The 25,807-nt window shown below is 43.5% G+C and overlaps 2 protein-coding genes across 5 annotated transcripts in view; one reads left to right on the forward strand and one right to left on the reverse strand.

Moving 5' to 3' along the window:
- Nucleotides 1–21,303, forward strand: part of DENND11 (DENN domain containing 11) — a 42,186-nt gene extending 20,883 nt beyond the window's left edge. The window contains exons 4-9 of one of the 2 annotated variants that reach the window (XM_064372827.1): nucleotides 3,652–3,805; nucleotides 11,423–11,561; nucleotides 12,695–12,826; nucleotides 12,959–13,109; nucleotides 13,771–13,839; nucleotides 15,169–21,303. In XM_064372827.1, coding sequence (XP_064228897.1) covers nucleotides 3,652–3,805; nucleotides 11,423–11,561; nucleotides 12,695–12,826; nucleotides 12,959–13,109; nucleotides 13,771–13,839; nucleotides 15,169–15,364 — 841 coding nt within the window. In that variant the 3' untranslated portion in view covers nucleotides 15,365–21,303. The remainder of the gene's footprint in view (nucleotides 1–3,651; nucleotides 3,806–11,422; nucleotides 11,562–12,694; nucleotides 12,827–12,958; nucleotides 13,110–13,770; nucleotides 13,840–15,168) is intronic. The other variant, XM_064372829.1, reaches the window with a different exon arrangement.
- AGK (acylglycerol kinase) overlaps nucleotides 12,293–25,807 on the reverse strand; it is a 150,620-nt gene continuing 137,105 nt past the window's right edge. For all 3 annotated transcript variants that reach the window (XM_012447482.3, XM_064372837.1, XM_012447481.3), the window contains exon 16: nucleotides 12,293–24,828. In XM_012447482.3, coding sequence (XP_012302905.2) covers nucleotides 24,694–24,828 — 135 coding nt within the window. In that variant the 3' untranslated portion in view covers nucleotides 12,293–24,693. The remainder of the gene's footprint in view (nucleotides 24,829–25,807) is intronic.

Raw genomic sequence — 25,807 nt, forward strand, 5'->3', positions numbered from 1 at the left:
TCCCAGGTGCAAATATATGTTATACATACACATTTTATTTTCTTAAAGGATTATTGAGGTCATTCAGTATGTAAATTTTGTAACTTGGTATGTTAACACCTTTCCGGTGTATCATGAATTGTAGTTTTCAACATTACTGTGGTTTCACAGCATTTTAATATATAGATATATCACAATGTATTTAACTGTTTCACTGTTGTTGGGCTTTCAGTTTGTTCCTTATTTTTTTCACCACTGTGAACATCAGCATCCTTGTGAATAAATGCTGTTCGCATCTAGAAATAGTTCTTTAGGCCACAGTCCAAGAAGTAGAATCATTGGATCAGAGGGCATATACAGTATATAATTTAATACAAACTGTAAGTTACCCTTCAGAAGGTGGTGCCATTTTATCCCTGCTCCAGGAGTAAATGGGAGTGCTTATTTTTTTGCATTTTCTAAGCCAGGAGCTAGAAGGTGATTTGTTCAGAGAGAAATATATATATATTGATTTGTTCATATGTGTATATATATATATGTATACACACACATATATACACATGTATAAATACACACACACACGTGCACACACACACACACATATATATATATATATATTTTTTGAAACAGAGTCTTGCTCTCTCACCCAGGCTGGAGTGCAATGGCATGATCTTGGTTTACTGCAACCTCCACCTCCTGGATTCAAGCGATTCTCATGCCTCAGCCTCCCTAGTAGCTGGGATTTTTAGTAGAGACAGGGTTTCATCATGTTGGCCAGATTGGTCTCGAACTCTTGGCCCCAAGTGATCCACCCACCTCAGCCTCCCAAAGTGTTGGGATTACGGGCATGAGCCACCACGCCCAGCCTGTTCAGACCAATAATTAACACACCAGAGTGATGAAGTGTAATTGTTGCACAGAGGCATCTCTGATTCTGACCATGGATGCATTATTGCTAGTGTGGTAGGGACAGGCAGGGTCAGTTGCAATCTGCATGGCCATATATGGCTGTGTTTTATCAGTGAAGGAGCTGTGCGCATAAGGGGAACCCCAGTGTCTCTGGCCCAGCAGCCTGGAGCTTCAGATTAATAATAGATATTGAGCTGATTATTCTCTAGTTTTTACAGTGTCATGGCTCTCAGACAGTTTCCATAGGTGGTTTGGCATACATTTCAGTGTGTTGGTTTCTTGATCTCTGCATTCTTGCAGGTGAGTTCACCAGGAAGGGCTCCTTTGACATCATCTTTGAAGACTAACATCATCCAGCACTCTGAGCCTTGCTTCAGTACTTCTCGGTTTTTCTTGATGTTGCAACAAACAAGATTGTCAAACCACAATATCTGTAGTGTGTTTAAATGTCGAGGCTTTCATACACCAGTCACTTAACATTCATCCAGGAACTGCCAACTTATATTTGTGTCTGTGTTCAGATTCCATATTCCATATTATTGCCTTGTTCTGTCCCATCAGTCAGTAATATCTGAAGCAATCAAAGGACAGAATTCTCATATTAGCTCTTTGTCTAAAGGACTCCAACTTTAGTACTGAACTTTTTTTTAAAATCTTGGTTCAAGTATGCAGTTTAATATAGTTAAACACAAAAGACAGCAACTCAGCAAACAATAAACCAGGAAATGAAAAAATATTACCCTTGACACAGCCCCCTTTAACATAGAAGATATAGTATTAAAAATATAATAAAATGATTCTCAATGTTCTTTTTAGGGAAATTCCATCCTAATGAAAATACCTTTGAACATAATTGCCTTTGTGTGATTTTCTAAACTTTCATCAGTTTGACAAACATCCCTAAAAAGTATCTGAAATCTGCCATCTTAGAATAGTCAGACACAGCTTAGCCACCATGGGTTTCTTATCTAGCTCATGATCATTTGTAAAAGTGAGCTAAATGATTATAAGTACCCTCCTCCCAACTAGTTATTTGTTATTCTATCACATCACTACCTCTTTGTCAAAGCTTAAAATGTATAGGAGCCCTGAAATTGGAGCTATCATCCATCTTATGTTAGTAATCATTATATGAATATTGTGATGATTTTTGTTTCTTTATAAAATATAAATTTGTCTGAAGGTCTCTTGTCATCGCTTTGTCGTAAGAGCTGTGAATCACTCTGGAGTGGAGATGGGTGGAGAATAGCATGCTATAGTTGGTCGATGAAAATCTTGACTCTGAGCAGTTTGTGGCATAGTTTGGAGTAAGCCACAGTGGCAGTCTGCAGAGGCAGCGTGGCAGCGGGGAGTGCCTATTTTTAATCACTGCTGTTCCAGGGCCAACCATAATTAGAGATGTTTCCCTTGCTTAGTGAAGCTATATTTTGCTTTTTGTTCGTTGATTGATGGAAATTGTAGAACACTGAGAAAATAAAGATGGGCTAAAAGGGTTTTGGCGCCTTCTATTCCTCCCTCAATTAGGGCTTTTCCGGGGCTGCATAACAAAGTGCCAAACATTGGGTGGCTTAAAACAGCAGAAACATGTTGTCTCAGTTCTAGCGGCTGGAAGCCCAAAGTCAAGGTCTCAGCAGTGTGAGTTCCCTCTGAAGCTGTGAGGGAGAATCTGTTCCAGGCCTCTCCCCTAGCTGCTGGTGGATGCTGGCAATCTTTGGGGTTCCTTGGCTTGGATATGCACCATCCCAGTCTCTGTCTTCATGTTTACCTGCTGTTTGCTCTATGTGTGTGTCTCTGTGTCCAAATGTCCCCTTTCTATAAGGACAGCGTTCATGTTGGACTTAGGGACCACTCCAGTAACTTCATTTGAACTTTATTACCTATGTAAAGATGCTATCCAAATACGGTCCCATTCTGAGTGAGGTACTGGGGCCCCATTTTTTGTGGGTACAAAATTCAACCTATAACACCCCCATTAAACAGCGACAAACAGTCCCGACAGTGCTCCTGCATTCCACTCGGGGGCAGGATTTTCCGCTATCCAAATGGCCAGGATGTTGGTGCTGCCTGCTGGGTTCTGGGGTCTGGGATCAGCTAGCTAGGCCAGCCACAGCCAGGCTCTACAACCCAAGCTGGTGGGGCTGGCAGAGAAGAGACTGTGATGCTTTTTATTTCTTTATTGTTATACTTGATGCACAAATTATGAGCCCTGGTGAAATCCAATAATAATTGTTTTTGCTTATTTGAGACATTGGGAGTAAGCTTCTCTGTATTCTTCTGCAACAACAAAGCAAGCAGGCAAGCGTGAGTTCGCTAAACAAAGAGTGGCTTTAGGCAGGGAATTTTAGGCTTCCAAGCTGGCCCTTCTCACAGGAAGCAGCCATTCTCTGGGAAGTGGCACCCAGTCTCCAGCGTACCTTGCTCAAGAACAATAGACATTAGTCATAGTCTGTTAATTCTGTCTGTTTCCCATGAGAAAAAGAATGTGTTCCATGGTGCTGTCAGGGAGTTTCAGGCCCATGTTTGAACTTTTCCTAAGGATCCTGTGTAGCATCAAAGGAGGTGACCTAAGCAACCTCCAGATGGGGATCTTTGGAGTATGTCAGGGCCTTTGCCATGAGTGTTACGGGCTTTGCGAGGGGAAGGGGTAGAAGTGGGAGCAGAGCTGTGACCAGGTCTGTTCTCACTCTGTGTGTGTGTGTGTGTGTGTGTGCGTGCCCACGCACGCATGTGTGTGCATGCATGCATGTATGTGTTTTTCTGCAGGCACCAACTGGAGATGCCAGGACATTATTCTCATCTGGCTGCCTTCTATGAGGACAAAAAGGGGGTGCTCCATGCTGGTCCTGGAAGAGGCAGCAGCCTGCCACCTGTCTACTGGCTGCCTTCTATCCACCGATACATGTACCCTGAGATGAAGGTGAGGTTAGCCTTGCTCTTCTTACATGATACTGGATCTGTATCTGGGAATAGTAGCTATTGATTAATTTTTAATAAATAAAAGTATATCTTTGGATCATACAAAATGTCTGCTTTTGATAGAGTTGCAACATAAGCATTTGAGTTTGTTTAAAACATAAGGCAAGTTATCTTAAACATATTGCTTTCTAGACATTTCTGTAATCATTGTATTAAGGTGAGTGTGATAGGCGAGTTGTGAAAAGATGGATTTAATTCTGTTGATTTCTTCTGATATTTTAACACTAGACATTTGAACTAAAGATGAAGTGAAGCGCTTGATGAATAAGTATGACATTTCTTAGTTAAGATACTTTTAATTTTACTTCATTTTGTGTTTGTTTCTGAAGTACTTTGGCTTTGGTACGAGAATATGCCTGTTTACAGTTAGCAAAACACCCGGTGAAGCGTTAGGTGTCGGAAGGGTGCAAATATGACTAAGAATATGAATCTCCTCTTTCTCTTCCTTCTCCTTCCCCTGTGGTTGGTCACAAGATATTTCCATGGAAACCTAGGGCTCCCCTGGTAGAGAAATTATACCTAGAGTCCAGGGGAGAACTGTGGGAGATGCCTTGGGAGAAGACGCAGCGTATTTGGCTAGGTGGATAGTGAGAAATGCTGATTCCAGAACCAGGAAAGGTGTGAACAGAGTTAGAACCACGGTCTGTCACTTTCTCAGCACCTTCTGGGGAGTTAGGCATTGTGCCAGCTATTTCTGTATACTTGTTGCAGCATTCTTTAAAGTAAATGTTTTTTTAATCCTTTTTTTTTTTTTTTGGTGGAGACAGTCTTGCTTTGTCACCAGGCTGGAGTGCAGTGGTACAATCTCAGCTCACTGCAACCTCACCTCCTGGGTTCAAGCGATTCTTCCGCCTCAGCCTCCCGAGTAGCTAGGATCACAGGTGTGTGCCATCATGCCCAGCTAATTTTTGTATCTTTAGTAGAGACGGGGTTTCACCATGTTGGCCAGGATGGTCTCAATCTCTTGACCTCATAATCCACCTGCCTCAGCCTCCCAAAGTGCTGGGATTACAGGCGTGAGCCACCGCACCCAGCCTTAATCCTTGTTTTCCAGCTAAAGCAACCAAGGCTTATAAAGGGCTAGTGACTTGCTTTAGGTCTTTTATGAGATGGAGTCTTGCTCTGTCACACAGGCTGGAGTGCAGGGGCACAATCTCAGCTCACTGCAACTTTTGCCTCCTGGGTTTAACTAATTCTTCTGCCTCAGCCTCCTGAGTAGCTTGGATTACAGGCACCTACACCATGCCCAACTAATTTTTTTATTTTTAGTAGAGAGAGGGATTTCACCATCTTAGCCAGGCTGGTCTTGAACTCAAGCGACCTGCCCGCATTGGCCTGCCAAAGTGCTGGGATTACAGGTGCGAGCCACCCTGCCTAGGCTGCTTTAGGTCTTATAGCTAATAGGAGATAGAGCCAAGATTTAAACAGAGGTCTGGTGCCACAGCCAGTTCATGTTTCCCGCCCCACTCCACTGTCTTTATAGAGATATAGACATGGAAAAACAGAAGTTCATGGGACATGAGCAAACTAGTTTGGCTGGGATTAAATGTTTGTCAGCTGGCCATGAGAGAAATGATTGGATAAATAGGTTGGAATTAGATTGTAGAGAACCTTTAATAGTAGACTTGGAACTTGAATTCTAATAAATACTAATTAGGGACTTACTGGGGGAAAAAAAACCATGCTAGATAATTCAAACTAATTTAATATAGGAAATCAGTAATATAGGAGTTGGAAGGCTGAAGGAGTAAAAAAGGAGTAGGTAACCAATATATTAGTAATTATAGCTAATAGCCTAACACCCCGTATTAGTCTTCTATTGCTGTGTAACAAATTATCCCCCAACTAATGGTTTTAAAATATTACATATTTATTATTTCACAGCTTCTGTAAGTCAGGAATCCCAGCATGGCTTAACCAGGTTCTCTATGTCATAATCTCTCATGAGATGGTATCAGCCAGGGTTGGGGGCTCATCTGAAGGTTTGACTGGGAAGGTATCCACCTCTAAGATCATGTGGGTGTTGGCAAGATCAAATTTCTTGAGGGCTGTTTTGAACTGAAGGCTTCAGTACCTTGCTGGCTGTTAATTGGGGGCTACCCTCAGTTCTCAGCCACATGGGTCTCTCCAGTATGCGGGCTTGCCTTATCTAAGCCAGTGAGAGAGTGTACTAGCAAGATGGAAGTCAGAACCCTTTGTAACCTAATCATGGAAGTGACAGCCCTGCAATGTCACCATATTTTCTTAGAAGCAAATTACTCAAGAGGAAGAGAGGATTGCATAAGGCTGTAAATACCAAGAGGCAGGGATCACTGGGGACTATCTTAGAGGCTGCCTGTCACCCTCCTGTAGGGTTGGGGTAACAAAGCAACAGAAGCTGCATGATCAAAATCATGGGAGCCTGCAGGATGGGTCCCTGCACAGCCAGTGCTCAGATCTCTGAGGGAGGCACTATGTATTTATGCTGGAACCTCTCAGGAGGTGTGGCTCCACCTGTGCTGTGCATGCCAAGGAAAGCTGGAGGCTGTAGTCACAGGTGTCTTCTGCTGCTGGAGAAATACTAGCCGGAGCAAGAAACTGAAGAGATTTCCTTCTGCCTTTCAATCTGCAGTCCACGCTCTCCGTTGAAGAAATCTAACAGGAAGCCAATTGGCATGTGAGTTTAGGAAATATCATTTGGAGGTTTCCCCAAGCCCATAGCATAGGCTGAGAGACAATCATTAAGAAATGGTCAGAGGGCCATTAGAGGTACTCCGGGCTTGCACTGACCTGAGTCCTGTTCTCTTTCTGTCTGCTTATAACTTGGGCCCATTTTTTCCTTCAGAGTTAAATTTCTGTTGGAATTATCAACAAATACATAGGGAGGTGACCAGCATCTGACCTAAATGTATGTGTATTCCTCCCCGTAAGAGTCCAGGGATGAGGGACTAAGAGAGAAAAAGAAAATTGCCCATGCTTTTGAGGATAGCTCATGAACATACCTGTTAGACCCCAGGAGATGCAGGGAAAAGGGTACTGTCATGATTGCAGATAGAAATGTGGAGTGTCTTCTTTCTAAAAAACAGTATGTCAACACATCAGAATAAAAAAACATGGCCAGGCATGGTGGCTCACGCCTGTAATCCCATCATTTTGGGAGGCCAAGATGGGCAGATCACTTGAGGTCAAGAGTTCAAGACCAGCCTGGCCAACATGGTGAAACCCTGTCCCTACTAAAAATATAAAAATTAGCCAGGCGTGGTGGTAGGCACCTGTAATCCCAGCTATTCGGGAGGCTGAGGAAGGAGAGTTTCTTGAACCTGGGAGGCAGAAGTTGCAGTGAGCCAACATCACACCACTGCACTCCAGCCTGGGTGACAGAGCAAGACTTCGTTTCTAAATCAATCAGTCAAACATATGTGACTTTTGTTTTAGCAACCTCATTCCACAGGATCTATCCACCAGAATGATATATGTGAAACATTATTTAATTCAACATTGTTCACAGTGGTAGAAAACTAGAAAGGCTATGTATTAAAAGCCGTGGTGAATAGTGAATTAGAGCATAAGAAGGTGACATGGAAGGACCACAAGGTCTAATTTGTGTGAGAAGAGCAAGGCTCAGAAAACTCATCATCCCTCGGTATCTGCAGGGCATTGGTTCTAGGTGACCTTCCTCAGATACCCAAATCTGCAGATGCTGAAGTCCCCATGTAGTAGGGTGTAGTATGTGCATGTAACCTTTGCACATCCTCCCATATACAGATGCTCCTCAACTTACCGTGGGTTCCACCCCATAAGCCCATTGTAAGTTGAAAACATTGTAAGTCAAAAGTGCACTTAATGCTGGCCACACAGCAGACAGTCCCTGACTTATGATGGTTCCACTTAATGTATGATTTTTCGACTTTATGACGGTGCAGAAGCAATGCGCATTCAGTAGAAACCATAATCCCATCAAAGTTTTAAGGAACTTCTTGACTTTCCATGGGGCTACATCCTAATAAACCCATCATACAGTTGAAAACTTGGTAAGTTGAATCATGGTAAATCAGGGACCATCTGTGCTTTAAATCATCTCTAGATTACTTGCAATACCTCATACAGTGTACATGCTATGCAAATAGTTGTTATACTGTGTTTCTTTTTTACATGTATTATATTTTATTATTGTTTATTTTTCCAAATTTTTTTGATGTGCGTGCAGTTGGTTGAATCTGAGGATGTGGTATCAGGGGATCCAGAGAGCCAGCTGACTGTATATGTGATATGATTACACTGTTGTTAAACAATCACAGTCTTTGTTTAGGTAGAGACACATACACACCCAGACACAAACATGGAAGCTGTTGATGGGTGTATATGAGGTTATTAAGACATGTACTCCCTGGGATGAGGTAAAGTATGGGATGGGGTAGGGTAAGGCTTATATGTATAAAAAAGACAGGGGCCAGGAAAAAAAAGACATCACTTAAAAATAGCACATATGATATAATAATACTTGTCATGTATGGAAAATAATGTGTGTGTGTGTGTGTGTGTGTGTGTGTGTGTGTATACATACATATATATATATATCTTTAAGCTTTTTATTGAAATATAATACTTTATAGAAATAAGTTTAAAAAATCATATGTATATAATTCAATGAATTTTTACAACATCAACACATGTATAAATAAAAACTTTAGTCCAGGCGCAGCTCATACCTGTGTTCCCAGCACTTTGGGAGGCTGAGGCAGGTGGATCACGAGATCAGGAGTTTGAGATCAGCCTGACCAACATGGTGAAACCCTGTGTCTACTAAAAATACAAAAATTAGCTGGGTGTGGTGGTGTGTGCCTGTAATCCCAGCTACTCAGGAGGCTGAGGCAGGAGAATTGCTTGAACCCTGGAGGTGGAGGCTGTAGTGAGCCAAGATTGTGCCACTGCACTCCAGCCTGGGTGACAGAGCAAGACTCCATCTCAAGAAAAATAAATAACTTTAAAGAAGTAAGCTTTTAATGTAGGAGTCAGATATAGGAATGTTTCCGAGGGAAAAAAATAAACTGGAAAGGAACCAGAGGGAAGAAGAAGACCTCTCTGAGAGGTCCAAATGTGGCTGCTAAATGCTTCCCTTGGGAAAATGGGGGAGTGGAAGAGGGATATAGGGGAGGGGATTGGGGCCCAGGCTGGAGGGCTTCCCGAGTGGCAGGCATATCAGAGCCTACTATGGAGACTGAGCTGACAGTGGTTAGGGAGTAAAAAGAAACGAGTGAAAAGAGGATGGAGTGTGGACTTGAAAGGTTGGAGAGAAAACATGAAGGCACGCACTGGAGACATCAAGAAAAGAGAGTTATCTGTAAAGCCACAGAGAAACAAGGCTGATAAAAGGGAAAGAGATTCAAATGAAAGCAGGAGAGATTTCTGTTGCATGTGCAGTGAGCCTGGTAGAGTGAAGAGGGGTGAGAAGTCTCTTGAGCTGACTCTTAGAAGAGAGGAGGTAGCCCCGTGGTGGCTGCCTGCAGTGCTTCCCTGGCATGGGCCTGGGCACAGGACCTGAACTACTTGCAGGTCCCAAGAAGGGCCATGTTCCCTCTTACCTGCAGTCCTTTGTGTGTGAACACCTTCCCTCGGATTCATCTTCATGTCAAAGCTTCAACATCACTTCTTCCAGGAAGTCTTTTTTGTCTCTCCTAGAATGGGATCTGGCACCGTCCAGTTTGCTCCCCAACCCCCATTCTTCTCGCATCACGGCTCCCATCAGTCTATATTTTAAAAGCTTGTTTACCTGTTTCTCCCACTAGCCTATAAAATAAACATTGGACGAGCCCCGCTTGGCCTCCGTGTAGTGGAAGAACAAGTTGGATGCTTGAAGATAACCAGTGGAAAAGCTGGGAGGAACTGGGTGTGCTTTGGCGCCCTTTCCTTTCTGGTTGCTGTTAGACTTTGATGAGAGACAGTGATTGGAGGGATGGGACCAGCCTTGGTCACTTGATGCCTCTCCTCCTCATGATTTGGGATGTGGTGGCAGAATAGTAGGCATGGGTGGCAAACAGCGCGTGCTCAGCGCAGGGTCACCTTTATCCTGGCATGTGGTAGGGGAACAGTATCAGTGCAGGAGTGGCGCCTTGGAAAGGGAAATCCTCTTCGGGTGGTGCAGCCACGGCTTCAGAAGGCCCAGGACAGCCCTGGCCTGGACAGGCAGAATGCAGAGGCTGCCTCAAGGCTCGGGCATAGATGCCCCCAAAGGCTGGTAGTTGTGAAACCCTAGCATGCAGCCCGGGAGTCGGTGCCTCTCTCAGAAGTGTTCTTGCCTGTCTCCCTTACATCTGGCACGTCAGCATGGAAGTGACCTTTCACAAAGCTCACAAGGTACAGGGTTTGAAGCCTTTCTGTTTTGGCAGTAACAGCAGTGGTCGCCCCATATTGGCTATTTTTATGTGCTATTTCATGTTTTGTCTCAGGCAGTCCTTAAAACCCTATGAGGTAGGTGATGATTCCTTATTTCACAGTTAGGGGTAGAGATCCGGTAACATTAGCTAACTTTCCCCAGATCTCCCTGGTAGTAAGTGGCAGTGCCAGGATTGGAATTCAGCTTTTCCTGGGATCAGAGCTTATGCTCTTAACGCCTCTGATACTCCTTGGCTCAGGGTTCCTAGAAGGCAATTCAGGGGTTGCCAGACCTGTGCAGTTAGTGTCAGAAGGAAGAGTGGGGTCAGTTGCGGTGGCTCACGCCTGTAATCCCAAAACTTGGGAGGCTGAAGTGGGCGGATCACTTGAGGTCAGGAGTGCAAAGCCAGCCTGGCCAACATGGTGAAACCCCATCTCTACTAAAAATACAAAAATTAGCTGGGCATGGTGGCACATGCCTGTAATCCCAGCTACTTGGGAGGCTGAGGTAGGAAAATCTCTTGAACCCAGGAGGTGGAGGTTGCAGTGAGCCAAGATCACGCCACTATTGCACTCCAGCCTGGGTGACAGAGTGAGTGAGACTTCATGGTCAGAGGTGAAGTGCAGCAGGGATTATTATGCCAGGGGCTCCTACCTACCTGTGACTTCTGCAGACACCTCACTTTGCACAGTAGCAGTCCCGGGATAGATTTGGGATCTGACATAGATTTGGGATCTGACGGGACTGTGTATTCATCATGTTATTACTTACAGTGCTTAGTAATGTTTTAGATTTGAGTTTTCTTATTGAAGCAGACTGTGTCTTTAGAGACACTTTTATTCTGATTTTTTAAAAATTTAAATTCAGCTTTGTTTTCTTTGCACCATTCTGAGTAAAATAATGATCCCTAACTTTGTTTCCTTTGCACCAGTCTGAGTAAAATAATGATCCCTAAACTCAAACATCAGTGTATCAGGGAGCTATTATATTATAGAAATCCAGTTTAAAGGTAAGTCTTCTAAAGTGAAAAACATTATTTTGTATGGAAATAAACATCATTTAATGTATCCGCCCACTTCAGCCTCCCAAGTTTTGGGATTACAGTTTCTTTAGAATTTCGGTGGCGGGGATTAGATATCTTTTGCTATATTTCTAACAAGCTGTTCCTCCACTCTTCTTCCTCCCCATTCCCTTCAATTTTTTCAGATCACACACCCAGCTGGCTGCATGTCTCAGTTTATTAAATTCTTTGGAGAACAGATCCTCATCCTCTGGAAATTTGCCTTACTTCGAAAGCGCATTTTGATATTTTCTCCCCCACCTGTGGGTGTGGTATGCTATAGAGGTAACCGGAAGCCAGAGACGGGGGTGCTGCTTAAATCACGGGCGGAGACACTGCTTGAGTCTTTGTATCATTGACCAAATTTGGAAGAGCTTGGGCCGCATCAAGAGGATGGGGTTTTAAGCCCAGGAGTGACCTGATTGGCTGTGAACGGTGGTGACAGTGTAGAAGATGGGTTGGATGACACATCAGTAGTCTGGCCAAAGATTAGGGTCTGGATTAAAGCAGAGAAGATGCATTCTAGATGTATTTAAGAGAAACTGGACTAAACTTGTTGTCTCATTGGGTTATAAAGGTTCTGACGTTATGTGAGGTTGCAATGGAAGAAGAGTCTAGGATAACAAGGGTAGTGGGGCCACCACATGAGGGACTGAGGAGGAGTTGGGGACTGGCTTGATGAGGTTAATGTGGGACGTGATGAGGGTGTGCTGCCGTGAGACCTTCACAGCCTCAGGGGTGTCTGTCCACCCTGCATAGCTGGGTTGGGACCTGTGGGCGTTTGGGCTGGAGATAAAGATTTGAGGGCGGTAGATTATTTCTCCACTGATATCCGAGATGGATGGCATTACCTGGGGAAAGTACAAGTGAGGGGGGGCGTGCCAGGCACAGGAGGTGGACCAGAAAGGTGGAAAGACAGAAAGGACTGGGGAGGAACAGGCAGAAGGAGGAACTGGAAGACACGAGGGTTTCAGAGGCCGGAGTTCTAACAAGGTCAAATTCTAAGCAAGACCAGCTAGACAAAGACTGAGAAATGTTTATTTGGTTTGGTAAGCACGTTGTTGACATTACCTTGAGGGGTCAGTTTCTGCTGTGGGACCCCAAAAGGCTTGCCACCTCCAGTGTCCTCAGAATGCCAGGACCACCTGATTCCTGAGGCACCAGATGGCCTAGAGCAGGGGCATTGAGGGAGGAAGACGGCCTAGAGCAGGGGCGTTGAGGGAGGAAGACGGCCTAGAGCAGGGGCGTTGAGGGAGGAAGACGGCCTAGAGCAGGGGCGTTGAGGGAGGAAGACGGCCTAGAGCAGGGGCGTTGAGGGAGGAAGACGGCCTAGAGCAGGGGTGTTGTGCTGCAGGCTCTGAAGGGGGAAGGGCAGTGGAGGCACAGACCCTCCCTGCTCACCACCTCTGTCCCCGCAGTGTACTGCTGCTGCTGCCTGGCCAACGTCTCACTGCCTGGCATTGGGGGCACCATTCCTGAGTCCAAGCCTTTCTTCTACGTGAACGTGGCTGACATCGAGAGCCTGGAGGTAGAGGTGTCCTATGTGGCCTGTGAGTACGGGGCCCTCCCCTCATTTTGCCCTCAGGTCCCAGCCCTGCTCCTCCCAGACACGGGGCTCCTGGGTGCCTTGCTTCCCGGTGAGGTCGGGTGGGTTCCCACCTCTCTAACCTCGGGTTCCACAGGCACCACAGAGAAGATATTCGAGGAGAAGCGGGAGCTGTACGACGTCTACGTGGATAACCAGAATGTGAAGACACACCACGACCACCTGCAGCCGCTGCTGAAGATCAACAGTGCCGACAGGGAGAAGTACCGCCGGCTCAACGAGCAGAGGTAGCGGCAGCTAAGGGGAGCGCTAGGGGCTCCACCCTCCTCGGGGCAGCTCCAGCGAGGGGGTCTCTGCAAAGCCTGTTTTCTGCCCCTTCCCTGACGCATTTCTGCCAGTCTCCATGCTGCTTGGGATAGAGATGGAAATGAAGGGAAGTTCGGCAGTGGAAGAGGCCAGGCTCCCAGTATGCTGCTCTGATAGGAGGGGAGTAGGTCCGTGGTGCTGTTTTCTTTCTTCTCATGGACTTTGGAATCTGTGGAAACTACCTTCGCTGCCAGACGCTCTCCGCATGACCTTTAGATGTACCTGTGTATGCGGCTTAGAACCCTCTTGACTGAGCATCTTCATTGTGTCGATCGCTGTGTTAGAAGCTTGCTTACGTGTATCTGATGCCATTTTCAATCATTTGGTGATCCTATGAAATAAATGTTATCATCATCATCCCCAATAGATCACTAGGAAAGATTGTTACTTGCCTAAGATTACCAGGGGCAGAACTGGCCCTGGAACCCAGGGATTTTGAGTCCAAACCCTGTGGATCCCTTTCCTGGCTGATGCTGCTTCTTGGGAGGTGGTGGCCCACTGAAGATGCCTGGCTGAGGCCTCACCTGTGACCAGAGTCCTGGCACCTGCACCGGAGTCTGACGGTGATCTCCTTCCCCACAGGCAGATGCTGTTGTACTCCCAGGAAGTAGAAGAAGACTACAACCCTTGTGAAGAGGACCTCTTTGTGCTGTGAGTCCTGGGGCTGTGAGTGTGGGGTCTCCCTGAGGATCCCTTTGGCACTAACCGAGTGACCTGCATCCCTCCCTTGTCACTCACTGTGGGCCAGGGATGCCCTTTATTGCTGCCAAGGGCACTTAGAGCCAGGCTCCTTACAGAGGTAAACTGAGCCCTGAAATGCCACTGGGGGAACCCAGAGGACTTAGGGAAAGAAGCAGGGCCCTGAAGAGAAACAGGAGTCATAGTGTCTCTTCTCTTGTTGGGCTTTTACATTGAGGGTGTCCACCCCATGGAAGCCATCTGTCCCTCAGGACTCAGGGACTTCTCATTTCCATTGCCTCCTTTGAATAGAGTAGGTCCTTGCACTGAGTATTATGGGATAATCTGACATTTTAATTCTTGAATCAAATGAAATCTCTTTGCCACGTAAGTGCAGGAGCCAGGGCCTTTATACCTCACAGCACTGGCTTCATTCCTAGAGAGCTGGGTGAAGTAGCTTCTGTGATGTGAACTGGATTCTCTCAGCTTCCTATTTGGCCTTCCAGGGGTGAGGTTGGGGAGTGACACTTCTGGTTTGATGTTGAAAACTGAACTGTGGGCATTTCTACAAAGGTGCAGCACCTTGATTCTAATAGAGGATTTCCTAAAACCTACGTCCTGTTTAGGTGGAGGGTATCTGAAACTGGAGCACAGCTAGTCTCATCCAGGCATGACCTGTGCCATTGTGTCTGAAATTCCTGAGCACCCAGGACTGCTTCAGGCCCTGGGCCCTTTGCTAACCTGAGAGCTGTAGGGGGCTAGACCGTCTAGTCTAACTAGACAGTGAACGCTGTCCTGAACAGGGCTTGTCTGTTCATAGAGCACTCTAAAGCCGTGACTTAAATCTTGATCTGTGCATAACCTCACTCCTCCCAAAGAGTCATCAAGGGAGAGCAAACACCCAAGGATAACGTTGGCTTATGTTCATTTTGTTGTTGTTATTGTTGAATTTTCACTTCCTCTTACGACTAACAGAAAGAGAGAAAAGCAGAGTGTGGAGGCCTCTTCCCTGGCTGTGTTTAAACCCCGGTCACTTCCCTCTTAACAGGAAAATGGATTTTTGACAGGCTGTCTTGCTCAGAGATTTCCCTGATCACACCATAATTAATGACAAATGGTTTCTTTGCTAAACGTTAGTAGCACTTGAATAATTAACTTTTACTCTCTCTTCTTCTTTTAGAAGATACCTTCGAATCCACTGAAAAGTATATTAAAACAGTATAGTTTTGGTTCCTCATATGTGGATTATCTGGTGAGCTTTTTTTTCCCCTTCCTTTCCTGTGTCTTGTCTTCCAAATGCAGGTTTTTCCTAGAACAAAACAACCGGATATTTCAGACTTTGTTGGAGGTGTCTGCCAGTCAAGACAAAACTCTGACAGCAGAGCATGCCCGGGGCATGGGTCTAGACCCCCAAGGAGACCGGAGCTTTCTCCTGGACCTGCTGGAGGCCTATGGCATTGACGTCATGCTGGTTATTGACAACCCCTGTTGCCCGTAGGAGGAGCCAACAGGACTGGGAGCCGCCTCACGTGGGATGTGAGCAGCCTGGAGTTCACCCCAGGCCCCCAGAGGGCCTCATTTTTTTTATTAAGTTGACACAAAGGAATATTGTTTATACTTTCCAACAAACGTAATTTTGCAATTTCCTTTCTGCCCTATTCCCTAGAGGTAAGGTGAGATCGCCTTGGTTTTGTGTCCTGCCATGCTAGGATGTTGGAATCTGCCGCTTTCTCCCAGAGCTGCTGGTCCTTTGGGTTTGGTCATAGTCGTATCACTAGGAGTGGGCTGAGCTCTGGAAACATTGGGACAGACTCTTCAGAAAGTCTGTGTTGTCTTTGTCCCTTGATGTATTCGAGAATAAGACATCTGTCCCGTGTGGCCTTAGGTGTTCATCTGTCTTAAGGCAGAAACTAGACCAGATGATCTTTTAAGGTTTTTAGTAGTTCTAGAAGTCTATAGTTTTGGGATCAAATCCCTTTTCTTGTTCATTAGGGCAACTCAATGTCTTCTCTGTTTACTTGAATAGGGACCACAAAGAGAGAAAAAAGGATGTTTCTGACATCAAATGTGAGTTTATCTTACAGTCAGAGTGACAGAAGTTGCTTATCAGTAAGCTGAAAACTAAAATTGTAGAATGAAGCCTTGACACCTTCCTCAAGGTAACTTAATGGTTAAGTTCCATGCAATGTAATGTTCCTCTTTCTCTGAACCCCTCTTGGGATGAATTAGTGAATTGCTAAGGGCTAATGCTGGCCTTGAAGCTTGCAAGCAAATTCATTTTCCAATTTAGTCTCTTAAGGGTTCAATGTGCTCTTGGAGTAAGTTGGGTATTTTTAAAGGGTAAAGTTTGGGCTACTAGAGGATAGAGCAGTTGAAGTTCGAGCAGGATAGAGAAGCCACTCTATAAGTCACTTCATCTGGACACGAGTTCTCTGGAGGCATTAGTAGCAACACTTCTGGGTCAACACAGATTTACTGGATTCCAGAATCTAGCAAGTATCTGAGCTGGTTAACTCAGAGGGTGGAGCATATGATGCTAACAAGACCGTTTATCACTTTGGACCCCTCACAGACACACTTCTCTTTAGCAGAGGTGACATTCCTTAGGCTAAATAATTGGATTCAGGGACATAACAGATTTGTTAGAAAATGTGGCAGTGGTCACACCCAGGACACTGGTCAGGAACCCTGAGCATCAGTGATGGATTTATCCATCCTCCTCTGCAGTGCTCTGCTCCAGGCTGGGTCTCGTTGCTACCTGCCTGTTCTCTCTGGTTGGCCTTTGCAGGAGGGCAGCTTACGTGTTTGTCAACCAGTTAGCCAGTTCCTGTGAGTCGAGTTTGGGCCTTTTTGGCCATGGTTGAGGATTTTGACTTGGGATACCAGGTTGTTGATGACAAATAATTTCTTCCTCCTTACCCTTCCCACCTGGCTGTGTTATTGGAATAGCCCATCAATGAATACATCTATGTCTGTGACCAAGACCCAGCCAGACTAATGTACACAGCAGAGAGAAATAACATTCAAATGGTGGGTCACACATCTCATCCCAAGATAAGGTTCTTAGGGTTCATGCTTTATTCAAAAGTGTTTTTCACTATAGCTCCTTTATATAGAATATCAAAACTGAAGAAATTCATATGTGGAAATGCAAATACATATTGATTAATGAAGGTAGCACCTTTATGTAAATATATAAATAAGTTTGGGCATTGAAATGTAAACTGTACAGCTAATACACTTTTCTCCTCTGCACTGTGAGTTGCCACCATTTCAGTAATGTGTATGTTTACAAAAGAAAAAAAAAATCCATGTTTTGAGGTTGAAACCTCACCTTTTTTCTCCTTCACATGCAACCCTCTCCTCTTGCCTCTCAAGGGTTGATGGGTCCTTTCTAACTTAGGCCAAGTAATGGTTACTTTTCATGGTATCCTGAGGCTCAGGGTATTTTAAGCTGGGGATAGGTGGTTAGAGGCAGGAGTAGGGGTGAAAGGAAAGGCCTGATTCTCCTAGAGGACACAGGAAGACTTCCTTTTTCTGGATTTGGGGAATCTGCCAGGAGGGCTGCTTTAGGCATTTCTGCTCTGAGCTTTCTGTATGCAAACACTTTTGTTTCCTGTGCTGTTTTAAACTGCAAGCTCAGAAGTGCTGGTATCAAGGTAGCAGGGTGAGAATGAAGTTCCTGTATTTTCCTTTGAATGGTGAGTCAGGGCTTCTGGGTTCCCTTAACTTGTGCTTGTCTAGGTAGCTTTCTGTCTTGCATCTCCATGTGTCACCCTCCTGCTCATGTAGAGGGCCAGGGTATGGGTGGCCCCAGAGGAGAATGTGCCAGTGAGGCAGTGCCATGTTTCAGGTCACAGGGGTCTTGGGCTCAGCTGACCCCAATGCAGAACGTCTCCCTTTAAGAGAGATCCCAAGAAATTGGTCCTTCCCTACCTTGCCAGCTTCTTCAAAGGGCCAGAAATCTTGCTTAGAGCTTCTGCTTGGCTGAACAGCATGTGCGTTATCTCTTCGGTTACCTTTGCCACCGTTGATCATCCTCAGAGTATGTCTTCCCTGGGCTATGAAGTGGAGGCTGTGGCCTCTGAAATCACCTAAGGCTTGCTTTGTACCAGATTCTGCTCCCCCACATCAGAAATTAGCAGGCACAACCCAGGATCCTTTGCTGCCAGTTCTCTACAAGGGGAATTCCACAGTGACAACAGAAGCTAGGAGCCATGGGGACCTGCTTTTCTGCCAGTCTTGAAATATTTTCTGAGAAGCCATCTGCTTTTGTTCAGAAGAAAGTGGTAAACATCATTCACAGACTTCTAGTTCTGTAAGCTCTTTAGGGGCGGGCATGATGATTATCACTGACCTCCTGGAGCAGGGTTGGAAACCTGTGGTGTGATACCTTCTGCCACTACCTGCTGCCTGGCCTCAGCCCTCGCCTGCCTAAGCAGGCCTAGTTCTCCTGTGAAGCTTTAAGCCTGATCACATGCCATACTGTGAATGAACCATGTGCTGGTTTGGAAATACTTGCTCACCTGAGATGCTGGCTGGGCTGCCCTATTGTTCCAGAATAAGTTAGAAGATCCCAGATGGGAGTAGAATCCATGTTTGGAGCTTGTTGGTATCCATGTAAAATATGACAAAGGCCTGTTAAAGGGGGTGTTTTCAATTCTGTAGGCTCAGCAGATGATACTACTCAGCCTTTGGGAAAATGTCCAGTTGGCCCCTGGCTTAGGACTCTCCATAAGGAGTTAGAAATGGTAGAGCTTATCTCTTACCAGACTAAAAAGCATGGGCCAAATTATGTGTTTAGAATTTGCTTGGGCTTTAAATGTGAAATATTCCCTACACCTGGTAGAGCCCATTCCAGTGTCAGTGTCCCACCTGGGACCTGTACGATCCTCAGTCAATTACGATTACAGTGAATTAGAAGGCTTTCGCCTTCTATATCCATCATCTGTTATAGCATCTCTGCTTCCATCTGGTTAAGGGGAGGGAAGCTGAAATCACTGATGTCTCAATAGAAGTAATTTAGCACAGGAACTTGCATTTGTAACTTATCTTGTTTTGTTCTACTTGAAAGTCAAGACAAGAAAGTTAAGATAGCACACAGTACAGATGCTCCAAGATGCCACATGTGAAGATTTGTGACCGTGTGACTACTGATGATCTTTTGGCTAGAAGATAAATCTTAGCTAAATCATTGTTTTTCATTCTGGGGGCTATGAGGATGAATTTGCTATCAGTCTTGATGCACTGAAAGCCGTTCAAACACACTAAAAGATGAAATCACTCACCTTTAAACTGAGGCCGTCAGGGAAGCTTTTGTAAAGGTCAGTAATGAATTAGCCTCTCAGTCGTAGGACATCAACCCTCCTAGAAGAGGCATAGACCCAAGGGACCATTTATTTCCCTTTGAAACTGCATAGCCCAGGGACTGGATTGAGATGCTTTCTCCAGTCTCTGTATAGGTCAGCCTTGCAGAGGTAAAGGAAGAGTGGGCAGGTGGATGAATAAAATAGGATAATGCTCAGCTTGGCAGTGAACTTGCCTTATTGTGATGACAGTTCTAACATGGGCAAGAAAATTAGCATGGGGACCAATATGCCAGGCATGGGCTTTTATCTCCCTAATAGATCCCAAGCTAGTGGGCTTGGATTCTGTGAAATGGCCAGTGCTCCTGTCTTGTCCCCTGTACCTTATAGTTATACCCTGGGGTGAGAATCCTGCTGACCCCAGTCCCGTCCCTTCTCATTTCAGGAGAACTCTTTTCTGATTCAGGTAGGGGGAGAGGAGGAGTTAAGGGCTCCATTTACTCCCAAGTCATGGATTTTCAATATTCCATTTTTATTACTAATATACCTCTGTTCCTAGAAGCTACTGGAGTACTGAGTGTTGTGGGAAATGGCTAACTGTGAATTAAGTTAATGTTTTTCTTATAAGAAATGGAAGTTTATTTTTTTATTGATATTACTGTGTGATGAAATGAGTATGCATATACTGAAATGGAAGGAAATTTTAAAACTGTTCTAGAGGAAATGGGCAGTTTTGTAATTTGGTAGTGGCTGAGACCCCATAGAAGTTTTACTATGTAAATAATTTGGAGAGTGAATAAGGAGATTGTGCTATAAAATCTTGACAGCGCTCTTTAGGAGGTAGACTTGACAGTCCTAGGAAGGTTGACATAAAAACACCAACCTTAAGTAAAACTCTAGTACAAAAAAGGGTAAATGGCATCATTCTTATTTTTGGGCCTCTTTCTTAACTGGAGAGAGGTGGGAGTGGGAGGTAGATTTATAACTGGCACTTTAATTCATTTTTGGAACTAGAATTTAGGGCAGTTGGATGAAATTGCAAATTTAGAATGGGAATAAGAATTTTCTAGTGCTATATAAAGAAATGACAACGGAGGAAAAAAAGCCTTGCTTTCATCTTTTTAGAATTCTCGAATTTTAGCATACTGTGGGGCTTTTAGAGTTAATAGGAGTTAATATGATCTAAATTCAGAAAATTTAATTTTCATAGTAGGCCAGGTGTGAATTACTTATGTTTCCTGTAGAATGCTTATTTAGACTAATAATAAATTTACTTTGCTTTCTGAGGCCAGTCAGCGAGTGTGGGGGTGAGGGCAGGATGTTTTAATTAGCCAGAGATGATCCATGAAGTGAACAGTTCACACAGAGGTTACTGAGTTGGATGGTTGCAAATATATTTAATTGACATTAGAATGAAAACTCCTTCCTTTGGGTAAACCAAACAAAGAAAAAGTATACTAAAAATTTTAAGATGATGTTACAAAAAAAAGTTTCAGTCTAATGTGTCCACAAAGATTGTCAAGTAAAGAATGGTGGAGATTCTTGGCTTTTGAACAACCAACCTGGATGAGTGACTTCAGGGACAGAGAGCAGAGGAAAGCAAAATGAATTTCCTGTATTTACCCAAAGCTTGTTGACTGACTTTTTGTACAGGTCTGGGAAAATAAGCCTAAACAAATAGTTGTAGCCTTAGAAAAACTTTTCCCATTTCTTTCTAAGAATCAGCATAGCCTCCCTGTCGCCTTAAAGGTAAAACTCCTATTTTGATTAATAACCCAGCCTACGAGTTATAGCAATATGAGAGACTGAATCTATTTTTGTTTCAGGTATTTACCTCGTATTATGAAATCGGTAAGACACTTAATAAATTTTGCCCTCAATACTGGTGTGCCCAGGTATGCCGTGCTCTCTGTCTGTTTCCAGTGGTGATAATTTTAAGACCTAAAGAAAGCTGGGGTTAATCCTGAAGCTAAGGGTAAATGTTTCTTGAATTGATTTTGTTCTGTGGTATAGATAACATCTATGAATATCATATCTGTATATATCTGAACCAAGTTGTGTGCAGAGAGGTTGACATAACTATATTTACAGAAAATGATTTTTACAATTAAAGTTCACATTTTAACATGAACATGTGTGCTGCAATCCCTTCTCTAGTCCAAGAAATGTGGTTTGTGGTAGGAAGGAATGGTGGCCCACCCCACGAGCAGAGCTGTGGGGCTGAACCTGACTTCACTTACAGTCATGATGGAGGAGATTGGGGAGCTGCTACCTGTCCTCCTAGAAGCCACGATCAGGACAAACTTTCTCCAGGTAATGGGAAACAAAGTTGGGAATAACTACACCACCCAGAAGACCAGTTTAAAACTGTATGTATATATTTGGTATATGTGTATATTCTAAACTTTTATTTCATTTTTAACCTTTTGGAGAGTTGCAGTATTTATTTAGAACTGGTATAGAGTACATTGCTGGCGGCGGCTCTGTAAATCAAATGGCCTGGAATCAAAGCCGGGTTCCTACTTTCTCAGCTGTGTAACCATACAATATTACAGACTGAGTGTCCCTTATTTGAAATGCTTGGGACTTAGAAGTATTTTCAGATTTCAGATGTTTTAGGATTTTAGAATCTTTGCATTATAAATCCAAAACCCAAAATGTTCCACTAGGCACTTCCTTTAAGCATCATGGTGGCAAAGTTTCAGATTTTGGAGCATTTCAGATTTCACCTTTTCAGATTAGGGATGCTCAACCTGTAGCTACTTCCTAGCGTTGTTGTGAGAACTCATGTATCAGTTAAGTGTGTGAAGCACTGGCGCATAGGAATTATAACTGCATACAAATATGTGCAAAGTAGCTATGAGGAAAGAAAAAAGCTTTATGTTAAGCTCTTATAGAAAGCAACTACGGTATTTTTAACAAAAGTAATCTTTGCATTTGAGTGAAATTAACCAGTCAAAAGGTTTGTACTAAACAGAATCACCTGGAAAGGGAGGCTGACTTAAAAAATGCAGATTCCTGGGCCCCGTCCCCAAACTGGGTTATTATGTTCTCCTCCAGATAGCTCAGCATTCCAGCTTTGGCTGACAAGGCTTGCTCTCTTTTAGTTGCATTGTTAAACATCTTCCATGCAGGCCTTATGGGGAAGGACGAGGCAAAGAACAAAGCAGTCCACAATAAGGAAACCAAGCCCTCACAGGAAAGAGCCTGAATCAAGAAAACAAAGTTTGAAACAAGGTATATTTATATTTAAAACTGAATTAAGATTCTAATGTGGCTTCCATATCCTTCCCTAATTATATGTACCATTATGATTGGAACCACAAAATGAGCACACATATACACACACTGGTAGCTTAGTAAAGAAGCAAGCCAGATTCTGCACTGGTCCTTGATACTGTTACAGAACTACGATATGCTAAATGCTCTCGGCTCAGGTGAAAACTTTTATTTTCATATACCACAGTATCCCTTCTCCCTGTCCGTGGGTGGTATGGGATGAGTGATCTTTATGCTGATGTTTGCAGCCATCTGTTATGTCTTTGCTAAAAGCAGAAATTTTACCACCCTGAAGAATATACAGTGTGAAATAAGAAGGCCTTACATTTTGTGATCTTCATTCATGGACTTTTCATAGCTGTTCTGTAATCCGCTAAAGCCCTGGTGGTGTCTCTCCATGGGATGTGTGGGCATGGTGTATGTATTCTATCATCTTAAATGGGATCTGCCTGAGAGTAAGCCTGTAGCTCAGGCCTGCCAGCGCTGCTTCCTCCCTCGCAGTCTTCCCTCATCGATCTTCCTGTGGTGCAGGTGGTGCACTGCCCTCTGGAGTATAAGAACCTCAGGGGCACTAAACAAAGGAAAATGTCAGTGGTAGGAAAAGTAAATGGTGCTAATGACAGGCTTGGCAAATCAGGTGGATTTTAGTTCTCTGCTTTCAACAACTGAAGGAGAATCTAATCAACTTGTTAATTGATAGATCATTATTAATAATTCTTGATGATAGAGCACTGTGATTTTTGTCAAAATTCCAAAAGAATTCAAAGAACTGCACAAAATTGTTAACATACTTCTATTCCCATAGAATTTATGTGCTTACATCTATAAAGAAATGAAACAAGGAATACAACTGAGGTTGAACCCCATCTCAGCTGTAAATAACATTCATGTACTCTGGATAAATGAACTAATAATTAGGTTAAAGAACATTCTAATAAAACAATTTTTAATCATCAAAGAATTAATTATATTAATATTTTCATTATATACCAATAATGATAACATTTGTTCTGGACTGAAATAACAGAAAAACTAAAAAAACTTATTTCCATTTATATTTCTTGTTGACAAGAAGATAATGGGGTGACTGATTAAAAGAAGATGTCAGGCATAATAGATTACATTATGACAGGACTCTTGGCTGAAAGTGGTATGGAAATACAGAAGGAGAAAAACCAATTTAAAATGTTCAACTACTAAAAAACTAGCTCATTTATTTTTATAAATGAATGAAGGGTGTCAAATTGTTGTGATATTTAAATGGTACTGGAGATGTTTAAAATAGTGATATAACAGTTTTTCTTTTAAAATACCAGTATTTACCCAACACCAGCAAATACATACTTTGTCAACTATTTAACTTCCCATGAAAAATTTTAGATGGCAACTTAGATGGGTGAGGGGATACATGATTTTTCAAAATACTTTTGGGGGGCACATGAGCAGAATACTTTGTGGACCACTGTTTTTAAAACACTATTTCTCCAAGTATGGTTGAGGGACAACTTACAGAATCACCTGGGAAGAAGGGTGGCAGACTTAAAAAATGCACACTCCTGGGCCCCTTCCCCAAATTGGGTTGTTAGGTTTGGAGTGGACCCCAAATAAATAATTTTCAACATGCATCCCAGGTGGCTCTCATGCAAACCATTTAGGAAGCACTACTTTTAAAAAAATAAAAACTAGCATTTTACAGTATTATAACCATGGCTGGAGGTGGAAACAACCTCACATACATTTCTGGACTGAGGATAGAACTGAAATAAAAGCTAAACAGAAGCCGGAGCTCACAAAATAGCAGCACCCATGGAGGAGCCTAGAACTAGGAAAGGGTCACCAGGGAAGAAAGGCACTTTCCCCGGAATTACTAACACGGTCAAAGAACAGAACAAGAATGGAAGGGTTTAGGCAGGCTAAGCCCACTGTGGGCTCTCCACTGTGGTTGCACTTCGGAAGAAATCAGAAGAAAGTCTTTTTCCATCTTGAACCAGCCTGAGGAAAGTTCGTGTTTAGGAGGGTCGACCGTCACACCGAAATAAAACATGCGCTAACAAAGCCGATTGCAAAGCAGGTGACAGAGCACACTGGGAAGCACTGCTGGAGAGGGCAGAGGGGTACTTGCCTGAAAATGCCCTTGGGACCCTCTGACAACACTGTTGGGATGGTTGAGGCACCTGTTCCCTTTCGGTCCCACCGGTGGCCTAAAGTGTGGTCACGGAGCACTTATCTTCTGTCTGTCTGCTCACTGGGTGGGGCTTGCCAGCATCTCTCTCTTCCTAGGATCACAGAAGAACTGCAGCTTCCTGGGGAGCAGTTTCACCTCCACAGGCATTGCTTCATACTCCTCACTGTCAATGCTAAAAGAGCTCCCAGCTCCCTGGGGAGAAGAGAATATTCAGAAGAACTCACACCCACATCAGTGGCCTGCTTGAATTGGAAGTCTCTCAACAGCACCAGAAGAAGTTCATTATGGGAAAATATCATCCTCTCTTGAGGATTTATCCTAATGTTCTTTTACAGAAAAAACTTTCAGTGCCTACTATGATGGGCACAGTGCTGGTTCTGGAAACATCCTAATTCTACCATCCATGAAAAAGGATTTACTTCCTTTTTTTGGCTCCTATCTCCTTCCAGAGTATTTTGGGATTTGAACAACATGATTATAATTTTCAAATATGTATTAAAAGGCAAGGGTCCTGACACATCTTTAAGGAATTCATAAACATAATATAGTCCTTCTATATTATGCTAATCCTCAAATAAAAATAGAGAAAGACAGCTAATTCTCTTATGACAAGCTATTATAGCTGCTGGATCATTTTCATTATTCTTTAAGACTTGCTTAGCTTTACACCTAAGGTATATCAACATTAATATCATTACAGGATCTATGAAACCCCTCCATAACTCATGCATTTAATTCAATATTTATATCAAAACTGTGATGCCAGTCACTCTGGGGATACCTTCTGTTTACCTATAGTCTTGTCTGAATACAGTAATATAATGGCCACATGTCTTCAAAGGCTATCTGAAAGGGCTCCTTTTTTCCATATTGCCAGTTGAATAACCTAACAATTCAGATTCTATTTCCATTTTTTTCTTCCACTTATACAGGTTATTCTAAGCATGGCATTTCATAATACAGAAAAATTCAGTGTTGAACTAAAAACTGATTCCAGATCCTTTGTAAAAAATGTTAAAGTAAAAGCCACTATTAACATTTGCCAGCTAGACAATTCTCTGTGCATCTTAATGTAGTAACCTTCTGCATTTTTTACATATGGAAAAATAAAAGCTAGGAGACCTAAAAATCAAGAACCTTGGCTCAAAAATGATGGGCGTCTTAAGGAGTC

Source organism: Aotus nancymaae, unplaced genomic scaffold (assembly GCF_030222135.1).
Source record: "Aotus nancymaae isolate 86718 unplaced genomic scaffold, 86718_ANA_hifiasm-v0.15.2.pri h1tg000002l, whole genome shotgun sequence".
NCBI lineage: Eukaryota > Metazoa > Chordata > Mammalia > Primates > Aotidae > Aotus > Aotus nancymaae.